Source organism: Scardinius erythrophthalmus, assembly GCF_964197995.2.
Source record: "Scardinius erythrophthalmus genome assembly, chromosome: 12".
Classification (NCBI taxonomy): domain Eukaryota; kingdom Metazoa; phylum Chordata; class Actinopteri; order Cypriniformes; family Leuciscidae; genus Scardinius; species Scardinius erythrophthalmus.
In genome coordinates, this window is record NC_138232.1 from 43130763 (window position 1) to 43155495 (window position 24733).

The 24733-nt window shown below is 40.7% G+C and overlaps 1 protein-coding gene across 2 annotated transcripts; it reads right to left on the minus strand.

Annotated features, from left to right (window-relative positions):
* Window positions 1-44: 44 nt before the first annotated feature.
* mgat3b (beta-1,4-mannosyl-glycoprotein 4-beta-N-acetylglucosaminyltransferase b) lies at window positions 45-24281 on the minus strand. 2 transcript variants are annotated; one of them, XM_081380776.1, is made up of 3 exons: window positions 23828-24281; window positions 5266-5572; window positions 45-3700 (listed from the first exon to the last, which is right to left on the minus strand). In XM_081380776.1, exons 2-3 carry the CDS (start codon window positions 5569-5571, stop codon window positions 2285-2287), a joined length of 1722 nt encoding a protein of 573 aa, XP_081236902.1. In that variant the 5' UTR covers window position 5572; window positions 23828-24281; the 3' UTR covers window positions 45-2284. The 2 variants fall into 2 exon arrangements, with proteins under 2 accessions (XP_081236902.1, XP_081236901.1); XM_081380775.1 differs by lacking the exon at window positions 23828-24281 and adding an exon at window positions 23566-23794 and having other exon boundaries at window positions 51-3700.
* Window positions 24282-24733: the final 452 nt, after the last annotated feature.

Sequence of the window (24733 nt, forward strand, 5' to 3'; positions counted from 1 at the left end):
CCATTTTGGAGCCTAAAGTCAACATGAAATGACTCTTTTTTTTTGTGCAAAGAGACTGAACATTTAATGAGAATAAATTTAGGATGGGACTCGATTTTCTTCATAATGTTCAATTCAATTCAATTTACATTTATTTGTATAGCGCTTTTCACAATCCACATCGTTCAAAGCAGCTTTACAGAAAATGCACGAGTCCACATTACAATTTAGAGAGATCTGGCATCAGAGGAAACTCTAAGTTATGTATTTCAGAAATGTACATATACAAAATCAGAGTTAGCTAAAAATGTATTAATTTAAACGATGCAATAATTTAAGGCAGAAACAATGAGCTCGTTGAAGTAATGAATATTTGTTTGTTAACAAATGATTATGACAGTGTGTCTTTATATGAAGGTGGTTGATAAAAAAAGGGATTGACGTCATCTATATTTCTTCAAAATAATGACAATGAATCATTCACAATAAGAGCAACAACATCAGTTAAGAGAGTCATTGCTGATTTCATGTTGACTTTAACAGCCCCAGTATAAAACGTCCGTAAATGATCCCAGAACGTATCGAATGTTCTGCAGATCCTCAGATCTCTGGTGCCGCTGTGTAAATGTAATTCCCCAGAGATCTCGGATGCGATCAGATGGCTTCACTGCACTGAGAACAGGGAATTTCCAGCACAGGATTTCGTAAGAAACTGTTTTCCCATTCTCACTTTCATTTAAAACTCGAGAGCCAAGACCACCAAACACTACATGGCTCTGGTCCAGAAGCACATTGAGCTGCAGTGCACTGGGAAATTCATTAAAAGCATAAAAATAAACATTGGATTGAAACTGTTTATTTTTAATGCTTTTTGGTCTTGAACACATCGCATTTATAATCACTTGTCGCAATGCATTCTTGGCTCATGCCTTCTCTAGAAAGGATAAATTAAGAATTGTAGAATATGGCCAAAGGTACAGTTCCAACCAAAATGTATTCAGACTCCTTCAACATTTCTCACATTATCACAGTTTATTCGCTATAGTTTAGAAAATGGTAGTAAAATATGAGCAGAACTCAGAGTTATGAACTCAGTTGATATTTGACTGGTTTTGTCCGTCCTTCTGTTAGACTGTCTCACACATGAATTATGTTGAATATCTGTCAGCTGTTAAATTTAACTACACAATTAGATAATACCAGTTTAGCTCAAACAATCACCAAGCAATGCTTCATTGTGTTCAGTGTGTGTGTAAAAAGAGCATTAGCAATTAAAGAAAACACACTTCAGCAGAACATGATCAGCTCAAAGTGTCCCAATCATTATTGGTCCCAAAGTTTTACTGGTAGTCACTGAATGAAGAATATTTGGGTATAATATGTCAGTTTATTTTGCTCTCCTCACTTACATAAATGAACTATAGTGTCCTGATCACACTAGTATAATAAAATCATAAATTATATCTGGTGTCTGAATGATTTTTGGTTAGACTGTAGGTTTCTTAGAAGGCAGCATAAGATTTGACAACCTTTGTGTCCCTGATGCCTTAACATGCCTTAACTCGCCTGTAACAGAGCCACTGTGTTTGTCTTATTTTATCTGGTGTCTTCTCTTTCTTGTGCACAACATGGATGATTCACATTATCGCAGGCTTAGTAGCTGATGATTTTTTTGTTGAAAACAGCCTGTTTTCCAGCTTTAGGATGTTTTCCGCAAGGATTTCTCCAACAGGAAGATCGTTTGTGTTCTGTCTGAGCAAATCTCACATATCAGCTCCATCAGAGCTCAAACAAAGCTCTGTTTCTCTCTAATGGTCTCTCTCTCTCTCTCTCTCTCTCTCTCTCTCTCTCTCGTCTACAACCTCATTCAGAAAGGCTCACAATGATACACACATTTTTTTTCTGACTGAGTAGTTTGGAGTTTGGAGGAATTTACAAGCTGTCAGCAAACCCAAAAATGTGGCATTTGTGCAATGAGTTTTCTTTTTTTCGATTCTGAAGTGCAAGCGAGAAAGTCTGTGCACCAATGAACTTCACTCTCACACACACACACACATTCGCTCTCATACACACACACACACACACACACACACACACACACATAGTCATGTACAATGAACACAGGAGGAACAGAGTCTCGCAGGTAAACATTGGCCAAAACAGAAAGGTTTGTTGTTCTCCGCAAGGCCTGTGTTCACATGAAGCGTTCCTCCATTGGACGGTTTGGGTAGGGTCTTAAGAGCCAATCAGAGAAGAGGAACGAGTAACAGGACGGTCTCTTCTCTCCCAAACATTTGATCCTTATCTACGCGCCTCCCGGCCTGGCGTAGGGATTCTCCAACAAGTAGCGGTAGTGATCGTAATGATCAAACATGTATTTGGGGGCGTACATATGTTCCTTAGGGTCCGATGGCGGGTATTCCTGCACAGATCCGTCAAACCAACCCCCCGTTCGGATCAGATCCCGGATGTAGTTAAGATCCCGCTTGTCCTCGTAGTCACCCCAGCGAGGAAAATCCCCGTTTTGGGCCGAAATGAGTTTAAAGTGAATTCCCTCTGGCGTGAAACACCAGGAGCAGTGCCAGCCTGCGAAATGAAACGGACTTCCGATTGACCACTGGACCAAAATGTGTCCGGTGTCGTTTTCGTACTTCCGAAATCCCGGCATGGTGTAGTATTCCCTACGTCGAAGCCGAATCCCATCGTTATCATAGACATCCCTTAGCATGCCGACGGTACACCCGGACACAACCTCGAGCGAGCCGAGTTGCTTCCAGAAAAACCCATACAGGGATTTTCTCATGTGGATTGCAAACGGCTCCGTCCATCCGTCGAAAAGCTTTAGGAAAAGAACTCCTTCATGAGCCGGAATTTCATCAGCATCGTTGATTAGAAAAACGTCATCGGGACGTAAACCCGATATTCGAGCCATGCCGTCGCGAGTCAGAAACGTGCGCAGATAATCGTCGGCGATCCATCCGTCTTGTCGTCCCCCGTCCGGGAAATGATCCAGGAAAACGAAGAGGATCTTGTGCCGAACATAATCGTATGTTCCGTTGAGCAACAAATGCAGGAATCTGAGCGGACGCCGTTCTCCATACGCCGTGAAGTTGGATTCGCACACGAGGAATAGGTCCACGGCTTGGATGAGCTCGCGGAAGCGCACGTGCAACAGGTCGAACTCGTGGTTCACGTTGATGGCGTTTATGACGCGTCTTGGCGTCTCGCGCGGCGTCAGCCGTTCTTTCGTGGGAAGATTTGAGTGATACACCATTGTGGGAACGCCACAGTAAGATCCATGCCATCCCGGTCGACACACACACTTAACCAGACGCTTCCCGCGCTTCGGCCTCCCTCGAGCGAGACCGGATTCTTCCACTGATTTCGCTTGAGCCTTTGACTCGTCAGGTTTTTGTAATATTCTCCGCGGGCTCATTCCACCAATGCTAGGTTTGGCTCTCAGCGTCTCGTCTTTCGCCAGCGCCGACTCCGTTCCCTGACGAAAGCACAGCGCTCCCGCTTTGGTGCGGATGAAATACGGAGTGTGGTCGTCCTGGAGCGTGTGTGTGCGCCGGTGAAGGTCGCCCAGGGACTCCAGCGGGTCTGGAGTCGAATCGCGACGCGGATGAAGCTTGTTCACCGCGACTCTCACGCCAGCGTCTCTCTGCGGGTCGGGGTTCTGGTGGGTCGGGATGCTGGCGACCAAACCTCTCTTATGGACCTGATTAATGGAGAACAAGCACCATTAGAAGACTCACAGACAGCAGAATCTGGACAATTTCACTTGCCGCGTTTCCATTACCCTTCAAATTGCGCAAATTGAAATTGCGAATTGAAAATACGCCCAATGGAAACACGTCAATTTTACAAAAACTCCCATATAGTAAAAAAGTTTTTGCGCACGCATGAGGTGGTTTTTCAGGTAATTCGTAACTCGTGTCACAACATATCGTAATACAAAAATGCCTCAATGTGTATCGTGGATAGTGACAATCTGTATTGTGTATAATTCACTCAAAATTAAATACTTTATTGTCAGTACTACATTAAACTTATACATATAATGTTGAATATAATGTATAATCATGCAATGGGGGAATATTGTGAGTCCTGAAAATGCCAAATGTCTGATGGTACCAGTAAAAAAGTGGCCTACATTATTTTAAATATATCTAGTCAGTGACAGAATGATAGCATGAATAATTCTTCTAAAATAATTCTGTATTTTCAGCTTCAGAATCATGAATATTGTTATTCTGGTGTCTCTATTGTCCAGTGCTTTGGGTTTCAGCAGCGAATCCAAGCCTGTTCATTTACACACACAATGTAAAACCAAATTTAGCATTTTAATCAACAGTAAATTTTTTTGTTAACCTTTTATCATATGTCTTGGAGTATCGCAATAATATCGTATCGTGAGTTCAGTATCGTGATATGTATCGAATCGTGACATGAGGGTATCGTTCGTAGACATTCATAAGTTGATGTTTTAAGCAGCCTGACATGTCAACTTCTGACTCAACCAATCACATAAGTTTAGGGCGGGACTATCTGTCCGACTGACCAATGACAGAAGGGGAGTGTTGCAGGGTACAACCTTACAGAAGAATGGGGTTGGGACCAATATATCGATGCATCGCGATTTGTGGATCGATTTGAACATCCCACTGCAAACACCCTTGTAATTCGCTTCAACCTTTTCGAACTTTATGAATGATTATTTTATAGAAGGTTCAAGTGGTGTGTGTGTGTAAGGCATTGGAAGCCAGCAGATTAAGGCTGTTTCTAGAGTACGCAGTGCCATCTGCTGTTTAAAAATACGCTCAGAATCGATTCAAGAGAGAATCGCGATGCATTCTGAAAAAAAATTGTAATCGATCCAGAGTCATTTCTTGATTCACGATGCATCGATTTATTGTCCCCGCCCTACAGAAGAACAGTCCCTAACCCTAACCCACTATGTTGTTCTTCATATAAAGAAGCGAGCTAAAGTCAGCGAATAAAATATTGACACAATGATGAACAAGTAACAATAATATTCGCAATAACATATTGTTTTACTGAATAATTAAGTAAACCTAATTTCTTAATTTATCTTTGTAAAGAAAGCTCATTGCTTAACTACTCTCTGCTGTCTCAGACGACGACATCTTTTCCCGTCGGCCACCGTAACTTCTTCTGGGTGCAATTCGAAACCTCACCACTAGGTGCCGCTAAACATTACACAGTGCACCTTTAAGATAGAAAGTTTCTGTAGAGGACTGTAGAGAGGAAGAGTCCCAGTACCTCAGTAGTGCGCTGCAGATCTTCAGGTCTCTTCCAGGGCTGTGGTGCTTCGGGCTCCTGTCCGGTGTCGAGCTCCAGAACCGCTCCGACCCGAGGCCCTTCCTCGGGGGACGCGCTCGCCAGCGGGGTCGAGCCCTCCTTCCAGAAGAAACCCGTCACCATGATGAAGGACTTGATGTTAGGGTAGGGTGCAGACAGCTCCCTCAGCAGGGACACGTAGTGGAGAGCCTTGTAGTAATGCAGGAAGGAAATGACACACAGTCCCACTGTGCAAATCAAGAAAACCCTGTGACGTCTCATTTTCATCCTGAGAAACAGGAGAGAGAGAAACAGAGCTCAGAGACTCTAGCCGAACAATCTTACATACTCATATTAAAGGGATAGTTCAGCCAAAAATGAAAATTAGCCCATGATTTACTCTCCCTCAACTCATCCTAGGTGTATATGACATTCTTCTTTCAGACGAACACAATCAGAGTTATATTAATAAATGTCCTGACTCTTCCCAGCTTTATAATGGCCGTGAATGGACGTTTCTTTTTTGAAGTCCATAAAAGTGCATTATATCCATCATAATGCACTTTTATCATGATAGATGCACTTTTATGATGGACAGATGCACTTTTATGATGGACAGATGCACTTTTATGATGGATAGATGCACTTTTATCATGGACAGAGGCACTTTTATGATGGACAGATGCACTTTTATGATGGACAGATGCACTTTAATCATGAATAGATGCACTTTTATGATGGATAGATGCACTTTAATCATGAATAGATGCACTTTTATGATGGACAGATGCACTTTTATGATGGACAGATGCACTTTTATCATGGATAGATGCACTTTTATGATGGACAGATGCACTTTTATGATGGATAGATGCACTTTTATCATGGACAGATGCACTTTTATGATGGATAGATGCACTTTAATCATGAATAGATGCACTTTTATGATGGACAGATGCACTTTTATGATGGACAGATGCACTTTTATGATGGACAGATGCACTTTTATCATGGATAGATGCACTTTTATGATGGACAGATGCACTTTTATGATGGATAGATGCACTTTTATCATGGACAGATGCACTTTTATGATGGATAGATGCACTTTAATCATGAATAGATGCACTTTTATGATGGACAGATGCACTTTTATGATTGACAGATGAACTTTTATGATGGATAGATGCACTTTTATCATGGACAGATGCACTTTTATGATGGATAGATGCACTTTTATGATGGATAGATGGACTTTTATGATGATAGATGCACTTTTATCATGGACAGATGCACTTTTATGATGGATAGATGCACTTTTATGATGGATAGATGGACTTTTATGATGGATAGATGCACTTTTATCATGGACAGATGCACTTTTATGATGGATAGATGCACTTTTATGATGGATAGATGCACTTTAATCATGAATAGATGCACTTTTATCATGGATAGATGCACTTTTATGATGGATAGATGGACTTTTATCATGGATAGATGCACTTTTATCATGGACAGATGCACTTTTATGATGGATAGATGCACTTTTATGATGGATAGATGCACTTTTATCATGAATAGATGCACTTTTATCATGGATAGATGCACTTTTATGATGGATAGATGCACTTTTATCATGGATAGATGCACTTTTATGATGGACAGATGCACTTTTATGATGGATAGATGCACTTTTATGATGGACAGATGCACTTATATGATGGATAGATGCACTTTTATCATGAATAGATGCACTTTTATCATGGATAGATGCACTTTTATGATGGATAGATGCACTTTTATGATGGAAAGATGCACTTTTATCATGAATAGATGCACTTTTATCATGGATAGATGCACTTTTATGATGGATAGATGCACTTTTATGATGGATAGATGCACTTTTATCATGAATAGATGCACTTTTATCATGGATAGATGCACTTTTATGATGGATAGATGCACTTTTATCATGGATAGATGCACTTTTATGATGGATAGATGCACTTTTATCATGGATAGATGCACTTTTATCATGAATAGATGCACTTTTATCATGGATAGATGCACTTTTATGATGGATAGATGCACTTTTATCATGGATAGATGCACTTTTATGATGGACAGATGCACTTTTATGATGGATAGATGCACTTTTATGATGGACATGATGGATTTTACGATGAAGAGTTAGGACATTTTGTAATATAACTCCGATTGTATTCGTCTGAAAAAAGAATGTCATATACACCTAGGATGAATTGAGGGCGAGTAAATCATGGGCTAATTTTCATTTTTGGCTGAACTATCCCTTTAAGTGTGATACTGATAATGTGTGTTAGTCCACAACCTTCATTTTACACAACTACTTTTAAGTTCTCTGTGCATTTGACAATATGTTTAACCCTTGAGTGATCTTATGGACATTTTTGTCTTTTTCAGTTTAGTTTTTTTGATGATTTTCCCTGTGTTATTGCCAACTGCATAAATCTTGGCACAGGTTTGTATTTTTATTGGAATTTTACTATTTCACCCCCATTTCCTTTAATAAATCTATTTTGCACTAGTAACACAAAATAGTTCCACTCAAGATCTTAAGGACAAAAATGTCCCCTATTGAAACCCATTAATCAATGTTTTATCCCAGGGCTGTTTAACTATGAACTGATGCAATCTTTGTTAATAAACTTTCATTCTGTTGGCAAGGCTTAAATTTTTTAATTTGGACCATTTTGTTACCAGGTGGTGCCATTTTCTCAGGATTGGCCAATAGGCTCTATGCACGAACGCTGCTGACATATTTCCGGTAGGATCTCAGCCGGCGTCTTTACTTCCGCATGGCGCATTCTATAGGACAATTCACTTTAATAAAATTAATTTTCTCAGAAACGGAGACAACGATTTTAGAAACTGATTCGCTAGTCGGATTTCGCGTGATATGAGAGAATACTCACCCTCAAAGTTGTCGATGTAGCTCGAAATTTTTAATTTAAAGAACTTCTCTTTCTTACTCATATTTGTGACAGTTAACTGCCTCACAATATTGTTAACATCATTCACGTTAACCGCTGGAAGTTCTTGTAAACAGAGAGTGTAATTTGCCATTATCTCCACCTAATGCAAAAACGGCTTCTGACGCAGCACCGGATGTAACTGGGCGGGCTGAGACAAAACGCGGAAGCGATCGTGCATAGAGCCTATAAAGCAAATACTCGCTATAAATTACACAGCTATAATTGGGCGTGTGTGTTGGTATGGATGTCAGAGTGTGGTTTGTATGTGTGTAATAAAATAATTGTGTTTGTGTGTGCTTGTAATATTTGAGAGAGAAACTCTACTGCAAATCTCAAATCCAACCACTGTGTCCCAGTGGAGTTTTGCTGCATCTAATGGGGAAAATGTGGTACTGCGCCCAAACAAAATCTCACTGAAAGCTAATGTTTTGAGATATCAACTTGAAATTTGGAACACGACTTGTTGCATGATGTTCATGAATCATTTTCATAAACTTAAACCTCCATAACTTTTTTTTGGTTTCACTTTTTAAACTTCACTTTTTATTCAACAATAATTTGCCAATCTTAACCTGACCGAACTTAAGTCTCTGCTCCCAAGCTTCACATTTTTTAAGACATTTTTGTCCACTAGTAAGGACCTATGAGTAACTTTTTTAATTGATGCACAAGGGTTAATATCTGCAATAGTACTGTATTACAATAATGACACATCCCCTAATAATGAAATTGACAAAAACAACAACACTAAAATGCCCAGATGCAGTATGATATTGACCATTTTAATAAGCTCCTGCAGAAATTTCTACCACTGCATTCTGTAACATATCGGGAAATAATGGACCAATATATTTGGGAATTATATCACAATATATGTGAAGCATCTGATTTCAGAACGCCTCCTGCGACATCTTGAGTTTGCTTCATAAACATAAGCCTGCATTTTGTGGCATTTCCGTCGCCGGAACGCAGAATGTGGTTGTAATTGAAAGTGCTCAGCGATCATGATTAGATGGACGTGTTTCTCTCCAGTGTTTCAGATCAGCTGAAGAACAGAAGCTCCTCAGTGTTTCTGACCTTCCAGATCATCAGTGATAGTAACAGAACACCCCATGAGAACGGTCACTGCGATTGTTCCCATCGACGCCGGGCATCAGGGACACTGAAGATGCTGTTCGAGCTCGAGAGCTTGTGTTAGCTCACATTATACCATGGTTTTGTGAAGATATACAAACATACTTCCAGTAACGTTCATAATACATTTGTTAAAAGTCATGTGGTCTTTAATAATGTTCTCAAAACGTTAGCACAAAACACCTTATTTATACATCGTTCATGGAATGTTTCAGTTGGGCATTCATGTAAAGTTTTTTAAATGTAACGACTTGTTTCGGAACGTTCAGAGAACATTCAAAAGTAATGTTTCATAATGTTTGAAGAACGATACAACAGAATGTTCACTTAACGATCATATAACCCAGAAAAAAAACACTTTTAAATTTTATTTTTATTTTTATTTTAACGACCAGAGAACATTTAGAAATGATGTTTTATAAGATGTTAGCAAAACGTTCTTAGAACATATTTTTTTTTGCTCTGGGAGGATGTGACATTTCTGCACGGTTTGTACTGATACTGTAAAATGAAATTCAAGGACTTTTCAAGCACTACTTTTTTGGTTTTCAAGGATTTCCAATCAGAGATCGCACTTATCAAACAATATCTTTATTATCTTTCAAATTCTAAAAAAGGTAAATATATATATAAAAAAATAAACTAATAAAACAAAATGGTACATATAAAGTGCAGCGGATGCAATGACTGTGGAAACTTTAACCACTGAAAGGATTCTATGACAAAGATATCGCTTTCCTTATTCAAACTGCTTTTTTCTCTCATTAATATATAATTGATCTGAAGAATAAAAGCTGTATCATATACTCTGATATTTATGAGCAATATCACACTCATAGCCATGCGAAATGCCTCTATATCTATATCAGACGGGCTGCAGCTTCATTATGTGTGGAAAGATAGTTTATATTATTGTCTTTCAATAATTCAAGCGGTTTTCAAGAACCTTTTCAATAAATATGAGTTTTCAAGGGTTTTCCAGGACTTACATTTCAAAAAGTCAAATTCGAGCATATCAAGCACCTGGTATGAACCTGTTTCAGTCTACACTGCGTCTTGTTGCGTTCTGAAATGCATCATTTGTACCGTCACACCAACACAAGAGTGCATGTGAAGAACATTCATCAGGACTGCATTGGACAAGCATTCACATCTGTGTGTGTGTGTGTGTGTGTGTGTGTGTGTACTAGTGCAAGTGTGTGTCCTGTGAAACATGAACTGATGATTACAGAGAAACTCTCGTCAGGACACTTACTCGACTGCAAAGCCAATAAACTAGAGACAAGAAGAGGCTGTAGTCTGTTAAATAACCAGCTAGTTATGAGAGTTAATGAGAGGAACCGAGCGATGTGATTGGACGATCAGGCTTCTGACGCAGGATGACATCACATGCACACACTGCGGGATTCGCAATACACAAATAAACCGGTGCATTATTGTGGGAAGATGAGAGGAATAAAAAGAACAACAATCGGCAGCCAAATTGGATTTAACACAATCAAGCTCCTACACACACACACACACACACACACATTCACTGTGAGACTTTCCTCACTTCACACGGTAACAACTCGATGGGGACTGGTTTATGTGATTTGTGGTTTGTTCTGGTAGATTCAGGTGGTTTCCGGGCAGGAGGATGATAACTGGTGTCATCATCAACACACACACACACACACACACACACACACACACACACACACACACACACACACACACACACACACACACACACACACACACACACACACACACACACACACACACACACACACACACACACACACACACACCTGCTCGTCAGCTTCTGTCATGGGCTGTATAACACATGGTCTGATTAGACAGTTTATGTTTGTTTACAGTTCAAGGTCTGTTTAATCCACATTTTCATAGTATGCAAAATATAAAGCAAGCACTTTAAACCACAGCCTCCGCCCAACCCAAATACTCACTCAACCACAGCATTTACTTATATATGAGCGTAAGACTGGAAGAACTGGACATTTGAAGACGCAAGTCTGCCCTCAGAATCCTCCTAATCTTCCCCCGCTCCCCCACTCCCTCTCTCTCACGCTGAGATCACCAACATTCACCCAAGAATCTATATGGTTTAATGTGAACAATTATCATACAGTATTACACATGTTTGGTGTCATTTGAAATGTCTCAGTGCGACTGGTGTCTCATTCCCACAGAAGTAAAGCAAAAGGTAATAAAGTTTTTAAGAGTTTAGAGATAGCTCAGAGGAGGGTGTGTCTTCCCGGCTAATGGCCTCCAGCTCTCAAAAGGTGTAAACTCTGAATGCAAATTCACATCGTTAGCAAATGTTTCCATGTGAAAGAAGTTTCTGTCTATATAAAGAAACGCAACGAGAGGCTCGGGGCGATTTGTAGCTCAGATTAGCCCGTGATGCGGAGAGTGGGCAAAACACTTTGCATGATGTATTTTATAATGTCAGATTCGCATCTTCTCTCTTTATTCCAGAGCATTTGATGTTCTGTATTTATTATCTTTGGACTGATTATGAAATTGGCGCGATACATTAACCTGACGTAATAAATTGTTACATTTGCTTTTATTCTGACTGACTCTGAAATAGTTTTCCCAAGTAGATTAAACGGATTCGTATGTTCCCGCAAGTCTGCGTCAGATTAGTGACGACTAATATTTGGCACTGATTCAAGTGTACGTGGTTTCGCAAAGACAAGAAGTGAATTTGCGTTTAGAACAGCAAATGCTGCTTGACCAACCTAAATCTGGGTGTGTCTCACCTCTGTTTTAATGTAATGTTACTATAGATAAGTGTACGGCTTGGCCAATCCAAAGCTATTATCAGAGGAGTAATGTTGGTCAGCTTATATCTGTAACAGTGGCCATTCCTCTACTGGAGTAAACGTTGCGTTAAACTCAAGTGTCTGCAATCCCACAGGGGCTACACCAGAGTATCTCTGACTGTGTAAGCGTGAATGTGACCGACTTCAGGTATATAGCCTCTGCCATTACCTATGTTTGGAGACCGAAACTGACGGGCTTGTGATCGCGAGACCCGCGTTAAACAGAAGGAGGACCTCTGAGAGACATACAGCTTCCTAATCTGAGCGGGTCAAATATAAATAAAGAGTTAAATGTATTGCAAAACTATCATATAATTGACCAATAACCAATTGGCACACTCTCCCTCACACACACACACACACACACACACACACACACACACACACACACACACACACACACACACACACACACACACACACACACACACACACACACACACACACACACACACACACACACACACACACACACACACACACACACACACACTAATGTGGAGTAAATCAGCTCATGTCTATCTGTGTCTCTCTCTCTGATACAACTTTGATTTTTCCACGAGAGGAAACCACAGGCTTCGGTCACATCAGGACACCGTTAAAGTCTCCATCAAATCAAAATAGACAATTCTTGTTTTTATGGAATATTGCAGTGTTTATTGTACATGATTTATGGGAGCGCATCATTATAGTATTAATAATGTTGAATGAGAATAAGTTCCTCTTCAGCATCTCTTCTCTTCTCTGATGACGAGGGCGGGGCTATAAACTGTCACTCACATGAGATCAGCCAATAGCAAACCACAACCATCCAATCAACTCCCCACAGACACAATCAAGCCACGCCCACATTTGTTCTTGTTCCAGAAGCGCTTCACTCGATATACGACACAATAGAGGAGACCAGCACAACTTCACTTTCATGACGACTTAAAGAGACTGTTAATCTCAGCTCTACATCAGATTCGTACATAAATAAACATACTCTAACTAACAACTCTAGATGAGGTCCTTTCAGTGTTTTTACATGAAGCTCATTATGAAGAAACACAAACCCTCGGGGACATTTGTCAATTTAGTTCACCTCTGTAAACACATCTGTTCCCAAACTACAGCTAATACACACACACACACACACACACACACACACACACACACACACACACACACACACACACACACACACACACACACACACACACACACACACACACACACACACTCTCTCTTCAGGCTGATAAAACCCTGTGAGAAAACAGGAATGGGTGTTGTGTGAGATAAGACTGAACTCTCATAACGCTCATGTTCTGCAAACCCACAAAACCGAAACCACAACCAAATCAACAACAGTCTTGAATCCTGATCGAAAGTAACCGTGACACAAACTGCACAATGATATCTGGCCTAGTGGTTCGTGAGTCTGACTGCTAACCCAAAGGTTGCTGGTTCGATTCGATTTGCAGTGTGTGTGTGTGTGTATGTGTGTGTGTTCACTACTCACAGCTCCTAATGCGTGTGCACTAACTTGGATGGGTTAAATTCTGCAAATTCTGAGTACAATCTTTCATGTCACTTTCACTTTAATATGAAGGATGAATCTCATTAATCATATCTCACCCCAAAAACAAAAGAAAAAAGCAACATTAAAAAGCAACCCATTGTTTTGCGCTGCAAGATTATTTCCATGACAACTCAAACTCTTCCATAATGCAATTTTCCAAACGCATCTACTGAACACACGACACACGATCGTGGAGTTTCTGCACTGCTCTTTCCTGACATGAAACTCTAAACACACACACTTATTTTATACTTCCTGTTTATTAAACCGCTTGGCTCGAAATGTCTTCCACACAAAAGTTGCTTGTCAGTGTGTGTGTGTTTGTGAGAAAGTGGGTGTGTGTGTGTGCGTGCGTGTCAGGGTCATCTCAGCGGACGTGGGGGTCAGAAAGCAGTGGCGCTGGACTCATTCAGTGTGTGTGTGTGTGTGTGTGTGTGTGTGTGTGTGTGTGCGCTGGACTCATTCCCAAACGGGATCTGTTACCAACACAGAGCTAATCGACGGATAAAACTCCATGAATATTGGATAAGAGAACAGAATTCCTCAGGGGCACGAGTAGATGGGACAACAACACACACACACACACACACACACACACACACACACACACACACACACACACACACACACACACACACACACACACACACACACACACACACACACACACACACACACACACACACACACACACCTGACCCCTAAACCTGCCCATCACACAAAACCTTCAGCATTTTTACATAAAAAAAACTTTAAGTAGGTACACACACAAACACACACACACACACACACACACACACACACACACACACACACACACACACACACACACACACACACACACACACTCACTCACTCACTCACTCACTCACTCACTCACTCACTCACACACACACACACACACACACGCACACACACACACACGCACAGATATGCTGTCAAACTGCAGCTCATCATTGAACACATGATCGCAGTGAAGCAGCAGAGAATCAAACGCCTGTTTTCCACACTTACTTACTTGGGTGTGTGTGTGTGTTTGAAGCGTTGCTCCACATTAGGAAGAAATCCAGAAAACAACAGAAACCTGAAGCTGAAGAGTGTGTTAGTGAGATGAAAGTAACGTGGCCCTTATGAAACAATAACCAGCAACATGTCACGCAGAAAGCAAATAAACAACTGACACAATACAGCTCCAGTGTGTGTGTGACCACAAACACACACATATACAAATCAGCCAGCGAGGAAGGGTTAGCTTTACACACAACCAGCCTGTCACTGAGACTGTATGTGTGTGTATCTGTGTGTGTTTGTGTGTGTAGGTTGTGAAGGAGAGTTGCAAATTTTGCAAACTATGAATTTGCATTTTCCAAACAGTGAATTGAGATGCAAAACTCACCAGCATGACGCTATTGTGTTCTGGGTGTTGTTTATGGTTAAGTGTTGTTCTTTGCTTTCAAGGGTGTTGCTATGGGGTTGCTATGGTGTTCTGAGTGGTAATGAGTGTCGCACTGTGGTTGTTAGGGTGTTCTGGGTAGTTACTAGGGCATTGCTATGCGGTTGCTATGGTGTTGTTTATGGTCAAGTGATGTGCTTTGCTTTTGAGGGTGTTGCTATGGGGTTGTTATGGTGTTCTGAGTGGTAATGAGTGTTGCCCTATGGTTGTTAGGGTGTTCTGGGTAGTTACTAGGGTGTTGCTATGCTGGCTCTATAGTGTTCTGAGTGGTATTTAGTGTCGCACTGTGGTTGGTAAGGTGTTCTGGGTGTTGCTAGGGCATTCCTATGCTATTCCTATTGCTATGGTGTTGTTTGTGGTGTTTATGGTCAAATGATGTGCTTTGCTTTCGAGGGTGTTGCTATGGGGTTGTTATGATGTTCTGAGAGGTAATGAGTGTTGCACTATGATTGTTAGGGTGTTCTGGGTAGTTACTATGGTGTTGCTATGCTGGCTCTATAGTGTTCTAATGTACTGTGGATGGTAGGGTGTTGCTATGGGGTTGTTATGGTGTTCTGAGAGGTATTAAGTGTTGCATTGCGGTTGGTAGGGTGTTCCGGGCGTTGCTATGGTGTTGTTTATGGTTAAGTGTTGCGCTGTGGTTGGTAGGGTGTTCTGAGTGGTAATGAGTGTTGCACTATGATTGTTAGGGTGTTCTGGCTAGTTACTATGGTGTTGCTATGCTGGCTCTATAGTGTTTTAATGTGCTGTGGTTGTTATGGTGTTCTGAGTGGTAATGAGTGTTGCACTATGATTGTTAGGTTGTTCTGGGTAGTCACTATGGTGTTGCTATGCTGGCTCTATAGTGTTTTAATGTGCTGTGGTTGGTAGGGTGTTGCTACGGGGTTGTTAAGGTGTTCTGAGTGGTAATGAGTGTTGCACTATGATTGTTAGGGTGTTCTGGGTAGTCACTATGGTGTTGCTATGCTGGCTCTATAGTGTTTTAATGTGCTGTGGTTGGTAGGGTGTTGCTACGGGGTTGTTAAGGTGTTCTGAGTGGTAATGAGTGTTGCACTATGATTGTTAGGGTGTTCTGGGTAGTTACTATGGTGTTGCTATGCTGGCTCTATAGTGTTTTAATGTGCTGTGGTTGGTAGGGTGTTGCTATGGGGTTGTTAAGGTGTTCTGAGTGGTAATGAGTGTTGCACTATGATTGTTAGGGTGTTCTGGGTAGTCACTATGGTGTTGCTATGCTGGCTCTATAGTGTTTTAATGTGCTGTGGTTGGTAGGGTGTTGCTACGGGGTTGTTAAGGTGTTCTGAGTGGTAATGAGTGTTGCACTATGATTGTTAGGGTGTTCTGGGTAGTCACTATGGTGTTGCTATGCTGGCTCTATAGTGTTTTAATGTGCTGTGGTTGGTAGGGTGTTGCTATGGGGTTGTTAAGGTGTTCTGAGTGGTAATGAGTGTTGCACTATGATTGTTAGGGTGTTCTGGGTAGTTACTAGGGTGTTGCTATGCTGTTTCTATAGTGTTCTGAGTGGTATTTAGTGTCACACTGTGGTTGGTAAGGTGTTCTGGGTGTTGCTAGGGCATTCCTATGCTATTCCTATTGCTATGGTGTTGTTTATGGTGTTTATGGTCAAATGATGTGCTTTGCTTTCGAGGGTGTTGCTCTGGGGTTGTTATGATGTTCTGAGAGGTAATGAGTGTCGCACTGTGGTTGTTAGGGTGTTCTGGGTAGTTACTATGGTGTTGCTATGCTGGCTCTATAGTGATCTAATGTACTGTGGTTGGTAGGGTGTTGCTATGGGGTTGTTATGGTGTTCTGAGAGGTATTAAGTGTTGCATTGCGGTTGGTAGGGTGTTCCGGGCGTTGCTATTGGTGTTGTTTATGGTTAAGTGTTGCGCTGTGGATGTTAGGGTGTTGCTATGGGGTTGTTAAGGTGTTCTGAGTGGTAATGAGTGTTGCACTGCGGCTTCTGGGTTACTAGCAGCTGAAAATGGTGCGTCTGATCATTTAAAGTACCAGCAGACTCCCCTCATCACCACAGATGATCTGAGGAATCACAGTGATGTATGACTAACAGCAGTAATAACACAGAATGTGTGTGTGTGAGTCTGATCTCCAGACAGTGACCCGCGCGAGTGTGTGTGAAGCGTGTGAATGTCTCAGTCAGTCCAACACTGAACCCTTCAGTCTCCCACTGCGTCACGTATGTCACCATGGAAACACACGTCACACATCATGTGTCACCAAAAGTGTGGCGGAGCCAAACTCAGTCTTGAACAATGTGTGTGTGTGTGTGTGTGTGTGTGTCTGCGTGTACAATAGAGCTCATTCTCTAGCCGCTCAACATCTGCCCAATCCACAAAAACACTCCTTCAGTCCGAATGTGGGTCCAGCGCTTCACCCCGTCCTACAGAAATGCTCTATATATATATATTGCATAAATAAAATGAAAGAGGACTCATTACGCCGTTGACAAAGTCTTGTAGCTTTCAGGCTCTACTAGAACAGGTTTTCCTGCTTGAATGTTGATTATTCTCCTCATATTCTCCATTGTTGCGGCTCCTCTCTTCCCAGTCTGTCAGTAACGCTCTGTTTACTTACTGTCTCTATGAAGCCCCTCCTCCTGAAAAGCACACTGTGCTCTGATTGGTCAGCTGGATCAGTGTGTTGTGATTGGTCGTGTTTGGGAAATGTCCCGCCCCTTTCCATAACCGCCAGTTTAACACACTACTAACTAACTCAACCAGGCCCCGCCCCTTTATTCTGCGTATGAATTATTATAATGAGGAATATTGTGACGTGTTCGTTCCCGGAAGAAACTCGAGATACACTGGAGGCGTTTCAGGAGTTCAGAAACACTGACTCTGATATAGAGAAGAACTGGAGCTTCTTCATGATGAAACATCAACATTACACACTAAAGAAAGGTAGAATAAAGCACATTAGATCCTCTTTAAGCTTATTTTAGGAGCATTAAGAGTTTTCTGCATTGTGTGACAGACACATTTTAACTTTCATGACTGTGTGCGAACAGACACTTTCCTCTTGTGTATGTCTGTTATTCTCATTATTCTAATTGGTAACTTTCATTAGATTCTCATTAAAGGGTCATGAAACCCTAAACCAAAATTTCTGAGATTTTAACAGAGGTGTGTGTGTTGAACATCACTGAAGACAATGCTAGCATCTGTTAGGTTTAATAGTAGAGGGAAGTGGTTAAATTGGAGTTTTTTCCCGCTATTTTCGTCTTCCGGGCAAGTTCACAACTCCAAATCCACCTTCATTTCTTTTACAGATATTAAATATTACACTTTTATTACTTCATTATAAGTTCCACTACTAAGGACATCAAGCCAAATGGGTTCAAAGCACGTCCCAGCCGGGTTCAGCACTTATTTGGTTCCCCTGGACACATTTCCGTTGTGGTCTGTGTTATTTGCAGCGTGTTTCTGTATTTGGTTGTGATGTGAGTATTTGGAGCACACGTGTGTTGTTAAAATGATCAAGATGTTTTCTTAATTTGTGGGTGTTTTTTTCCTATTTGCATGTTTTTTTTTCTATTTGCATGTTTTTTTTTTCTATTTGCATGTTTTTTTCTCTATTTGCATGTTTTTTTCCTATTTGCATGTTTTTTTCCTATTTGCATGTTTTTTTCTATTTGCATGTTTTTTTCTATTTGCATGTTTTTTTCTCCTATTTGCATGTTTTTTTTCTATTTGCATGTTTTTTACCTTTTTGCATGTTTTTTTTCTATTCGCATGTTTTTTTTCTATTCGCATGTTTTTTTCCATTTGCATGTTTTTTTCTTATTTGCATGTTTTTTCCCATTTGCATGTTTTTTTTCTATTTGCATGTTTTTTTCTATTTGCATGTTTTTTTCTATTTGCATGTTTTTTTTCTATTTGCATGTTTTTTCCCCATTTGCATGTTTTTTTTGTATTTGCATGTTTTTTTTGCATGTTTTTTTTCTATTTGCATTTTTTTTTAATGTTTGCATGTGTTTTTTTCTATTTGCATGTGCTTTCTTCAGTTGCAGCACGTTGAGCTCTCTTGGACACCGTACATTCAGTTACTTGTGAAAGGACAAAAATAAGGTGTCACACTCTGCCGGCTATAAAAAAAATCTAGCATTTCCTCACGTTTTACCACTGATCTTTAGTGACAGTCGATATGCATGGGCCACTGGTGATGAGTTACCCCACACACACACACACACACACCCAACCAAACTCTTTCAGATACACTTTCATAAAAACTCATATGTTTTGATGTGTTTGATAACATTCTATAAATTACATATTAGATAAAACATTTCATGTGTCTTTAATGCACAGAATTATATACTCTAAACTTTTTGCATAATGGATTAAATTGACTGGAAATAATGGACTAAAATAATCTGTTCAAATGATGTTTACCTTGATCATTTCATCTTCACTGTAAAATACAGACTACATCAACTTTGGATAGGCATAAACGCCTTCATTATGGACTAAAGCTACATTATAAACGGGCTGAAGTGAGGATGAGACAGTTTGGTGACGGTGAACACCCGATATCTGTGGGACACACCCTGAACCTCATGAAAGATTTACATATTATCTGAACTTTAAACAAGTTTGCATCTTTAGTCACTAGAACTCAAACTGATCAAACCTCCAGTTAGTGATCATCATTTTCAGACTAGAACTACAGATCAGAAAACACATTCAAAGCTCATAAATGAGCGTAGTGTAGTTTAATCATCTAGTGCACACTGTGACACAACTACACAACAGCCCTGAGAGCGAATCATCTCATGTTCAGTGCAGGAATCAAACAGACATTCACAGAACTGACGCCTCCTTCCCAGACGACAACAATCCTCACATCACGAACGCTCGAAACACACACACACACATCAGGTGTGTATGAGCTCGATGCGTGCATTAACCACAGATAAACCCTCTGATTATAGTCCTGCTGTCTGTCTAGGGCGGTTTGTTTGTGTGTCTCATTTGAGTTTTACTCTTGTAAATGTCTGACGGTTTTAAATGTCTACATTTATACAGATCTGATCACTATCAGCCGCTCTAAACCCGACCAGGAGGAAGAAACGCCTCATTAAAGTAATTCAAATAATGTAAATCTGAGTGTGAACACTGGCAGGAAACTTTGAGTTCTATTCCTGTCATGTAACACTAGCTCCGCCCCCACAGTCACATCTGATTGGCCCGTCACTTCAAATACATTCATCTTTGCTGTGATTGGCTCTTAAACACACTTTCCTGGACATGAGTGTGTTTATGAATCTGTTATAACTGTAACTCTCAGATACTGGACGGAGAAGATATCAGGCTCTGAGACAGGAAGCTGTAGCTGGTGTGTGTGTGTGTGTGTGTGTGTGTGTGTGTGTGTGTGTGTGTGTGTGTGTGTGTGTGTGTGTGTGTGTGTATGTGAGATCCCCCCGCTGACGGGAAGCGAGTGGGTTGTTCCATCAGGCGTCGGCTCCACACACACTCGGAGGTCAAAAACAGGTCAGCACCATTTTGGCTGCAGTAGGTGTGTGTGTTCGGGACGAGCTGTAAGACGACACCGACGCACAAAACACTCACACGCCTGATGCACTGGATACGTGTGAGAAACACACACACCGCACACACACCACTATCACTCACTTACACACACACACACACACACACACACACACACACACACACACACACACACACGCACTCTCACATGCACACTTCACACAGACACACTCGCACACACACTTACACTCACACACACACACACACACACACACACACACACACCCACACACACCACTGCTTCCAAACATGTTCCAAACAAAATTAAAATAATTCTATATAGCAAAAGTCAACAGAACAAAACTTTTGTTTATCTTTGACATTTTTTCTCTGCATACTGAAATATTTCATAATTTACATTATTAAAATGATCTGAAGAAACACAATTGCTGAACATTTTATCACAATGTTTTTTACATTCGTGTAAAAAGTTTACATTCGTGTGTGAATTACTTTCATAACTTGATAATAATTCATTCATAATAATATTCATAAGATTAAAAATGCACATATTGACTTTATTTTACTTAAGTTAAGTGGATTTTACTTAATTCACTTACATGTGTGCAATTTAGCTGATTCATAATTCATTATTGGTAGTATGTGTGAAAGTTACTTTAAAATCTGAATTAAATGAAAGGTAACTTAATATCAAGTCACAGTCAATCAAACAGTCATAATTTAGTCTTTCATCTCTCAGACGTTTGGTTCTGTTCATCATGACGTCTAAAGTAACTAAGGAAAGTAACTTTTCATATTAAATAACTTACATTTTATACATCAGAGTTACTAAGTCTATTTCCACTGACTCCATCAACAGAAATATTCCGACTGAAGCCAGATACACCGAGCGGCCGTTTACACGACACCGTTTTCGACTAAAAACAAAAAACTTTATGCGTTTTGGTCGTTCATTTACTCGACAACAATGTTTTGGGGCCTGAAAACTCAAACTTTAAAAACATCTTTAAAAGTGCAAGTTTTGGAAAACGATACTGTTATCGTCTCAGTGTAAACCACAAAAACGTGATTTCGTGAAAACGGCGTTGTCATGTTGCGTGTTCAATCTATGTGTGCGTAGTGTGTCTTCACATCGACATCGCCACCTACTGGCCTGGCAGCAGAACACAGCGTTTCTAATCGTGTTTGTGGATCCATGTGAACGGGATCGTTTTGACCAACGGCGTCTGTATGCGAAAAATGCGAAGGAAAAAAATCAGTTTTTAGTACATTGTTGTCGTGTAAACGTGCCGTTAGAGTAGTGGCGTTTAATTCCTGCATTTGAGTAAACTATTCATAACTATCAAAACAGCTTGCCATTTTTTCCGGATGCTGAGAGTTAAAAAAAAAAGTTAAACTTTGAGTAAAATGCATTACTTTCATTTTTTACCCAGCCGTCCAATCACAGTTGAGGGACGGGACTAATACCAACCGTCACTTTCCGCTTGTGCAACGACAAGAAGCAGACACACAAAACGCTTCGGTGGAAACACGAGCGTTGAGTTCTGAACGCCACAGTGTGTTTTCATAGAACATTCAGTAAAGTTTGAAAACTCAAGCATCAATTAAATGACAATTACATCCAGTGAACAATCATCTGTGTTCAGCTTTAAACACGAGCATCTCGACGTCCTTCAGTCTCGCTCTCTCTCTTTATCTGTTCATCCCGACCTCCGTCATCTAAACTCTTCACCGATCCTGTGATCAAACTATCATCCAAATGTAGATTTCCTCAGGTTGACATTTCATCTGTTAGACACCATGAGCTGATGATGACAACACACACACACACACACACACACACACACACACACTCCAGTGCTGTAGGTCAGTCACATGTGAGCTGAAACTCAATCCACATCATTACCTAGAACACGACCAAGCAGAACCAGAACAGAGAATAGAGCCGGTCTGATCAAACGAGGCGGTTCTCTGAACTAACACCCGTCTCATCAAACCCGTCGAGAACACGGACGACTCAAAACCAAAAGAATAAAATGAGAAAATATATTATATGAAACTCCTCTACTTTAACGCAAACACAAGACTTGATTTTAATATTTGAACAGTCTTATTAAAATTGCAAAGTCAATAGTCTAAGTCTAGTAAAGTATACAATGTTTTATTGCATGTTGATAAACTAATGATAATCAACATTTAAAATGAAAACATCAAAATTAAAATTTGCCACAATTGATAGCATGTTAATGGTGATAAAAGTAAGCTTAATTTTCTTTATAAAAAATGTATATAACTTCTTATTTTTAGGTCAGAAAAAACTTCTGAGTCAGAGTCAGACATGTTCTTATCATAATTATGAATCTGAAATTATGTTTCCACACAGATCTGAAGTCAAACCGAATCAGAATCCGGATTGTGGCGGACGGAGGCCTGTGCGGATCCACCAACAAAATGCTTCAATTACACATTTAAATTACAAGTTCTTACCATAATTATGAATCTGAAATTATGTTTACACACGGATCTGAAGTCAAACCGAATCAGAATCCGGATTGAGGCGGACGGAGGCCTGTGCGGTTTCACCAACAAAATGCTTCAATTACACATTTAAATTACAAGTTCTTACCATAATTATGAATCTGAAATTATGTTTACACACGGATCTGAAGTCAAACCGAATCAGAATCCGGATTGTAGCTGACGGAGGCCTGTGCGGTTTCACCAACAACACAATGCTTCACTTATATATTTGACTCACCCGTCACTAGAGAAGCAAAAGCAAGTTGATATTTGGGTTTGCCAACATGATCTGCTCGTTCCGAGACACACAACAACATCAGATCAAACCGGGAAGCAAATCAACATCAGGAATATTAATAGCAACAGCAGCAGCGCGTGTTATTGGACCTTAATAAGACGCCCGTGATGTTTTTGGTTTTGCTTTCTGACCGAACAGATGCCGCTCTCCATCGTCGCGACCTGTGTGTGTGTGTGTGTGTGTGTGTGTGTGTGTGTCTCACCCATCGCCTGACGCTCCTCTAGATGTTCATTGCGGATGGAGGCTCAGGGTGGAGGTGAAGGCGGGCGAACCGAAGCTTTTGTTCGCATCGGAGCGTCGGATCTCGCGGATGATGCTTCAGTGACGCGCGGCCGGTGATGCGGGCGGATCGCACGCGTCTCGGGCGTCTGTGTGTAAATCCATCGCAAGGCGCAGAAGAATAGGAGAGAAACGAGCTCTCGATGCGTCGACGCGAGTCCCGCTTGATCTCCGTGAACGGGCGCGCGGAGCCCGAGCTTCAGTGCTTCTCTCTCGGTGTGTTTTCTGCTGAGATGACGCTCTTCCGCCCAGCAGTGTTCGGTGTGTGTGTGTGTGTCCGTCGGTACCGAGAGAGAGACCCGCAGCTCCGCCCTCCGGACCACCGACACACACACACACACACACACACACACACACACACACACACACACACACACACACGCCGAGTGCGACAACCAGCGGATCACTTCAGCATCCTCTCACGCGCTGCTCTTCATCCTCCGCGCGGTATTCTTCATCACAATAGCTTATATTTAACACTTTTATCATGCTTCATTTACATATATAACACTGATTGATATTTTAGCACATAGAGCGCAATATAAATTATTATCTCACCTAAATGAACCTCTCATATGAAAACTAGTTGTTTTTGGACACATAAAACATCTGTAATGTATGTTGTTTTACTCCTTCTCTACTCTATCCAGAAATTAAGATAATTCAACACCGTAGGCCTAGTAATTATTATATTTATTTATTGTAGTGATTGAGTGAATTTAGTTCCTCACACTTCTTTTTTTTAACAAAAAAACCTTTTACTGCAGGAGTTTCTTCCTCTTACCAAATATGTAACATTCCTTATAATTGTGACGCACAGGAAGTGACC

Bases quoted from the DNA above. Each gene is read 5' to 3' on its own strand.
- mgat3b (XM_081380776.1), bottom strand. From the start codon at position 5,571: ATGAAAATGAGACGTCACAGGGTTTTCTTGATTTGCACAGTGGGACTG. The intron at 3,701-5,265 runs GTACTGGGACTC...TCCATTAATCAG, and splicing joins ATCTGCAGCGCACTACTGAG to GTCCATAAGAGAGGTTTGGT.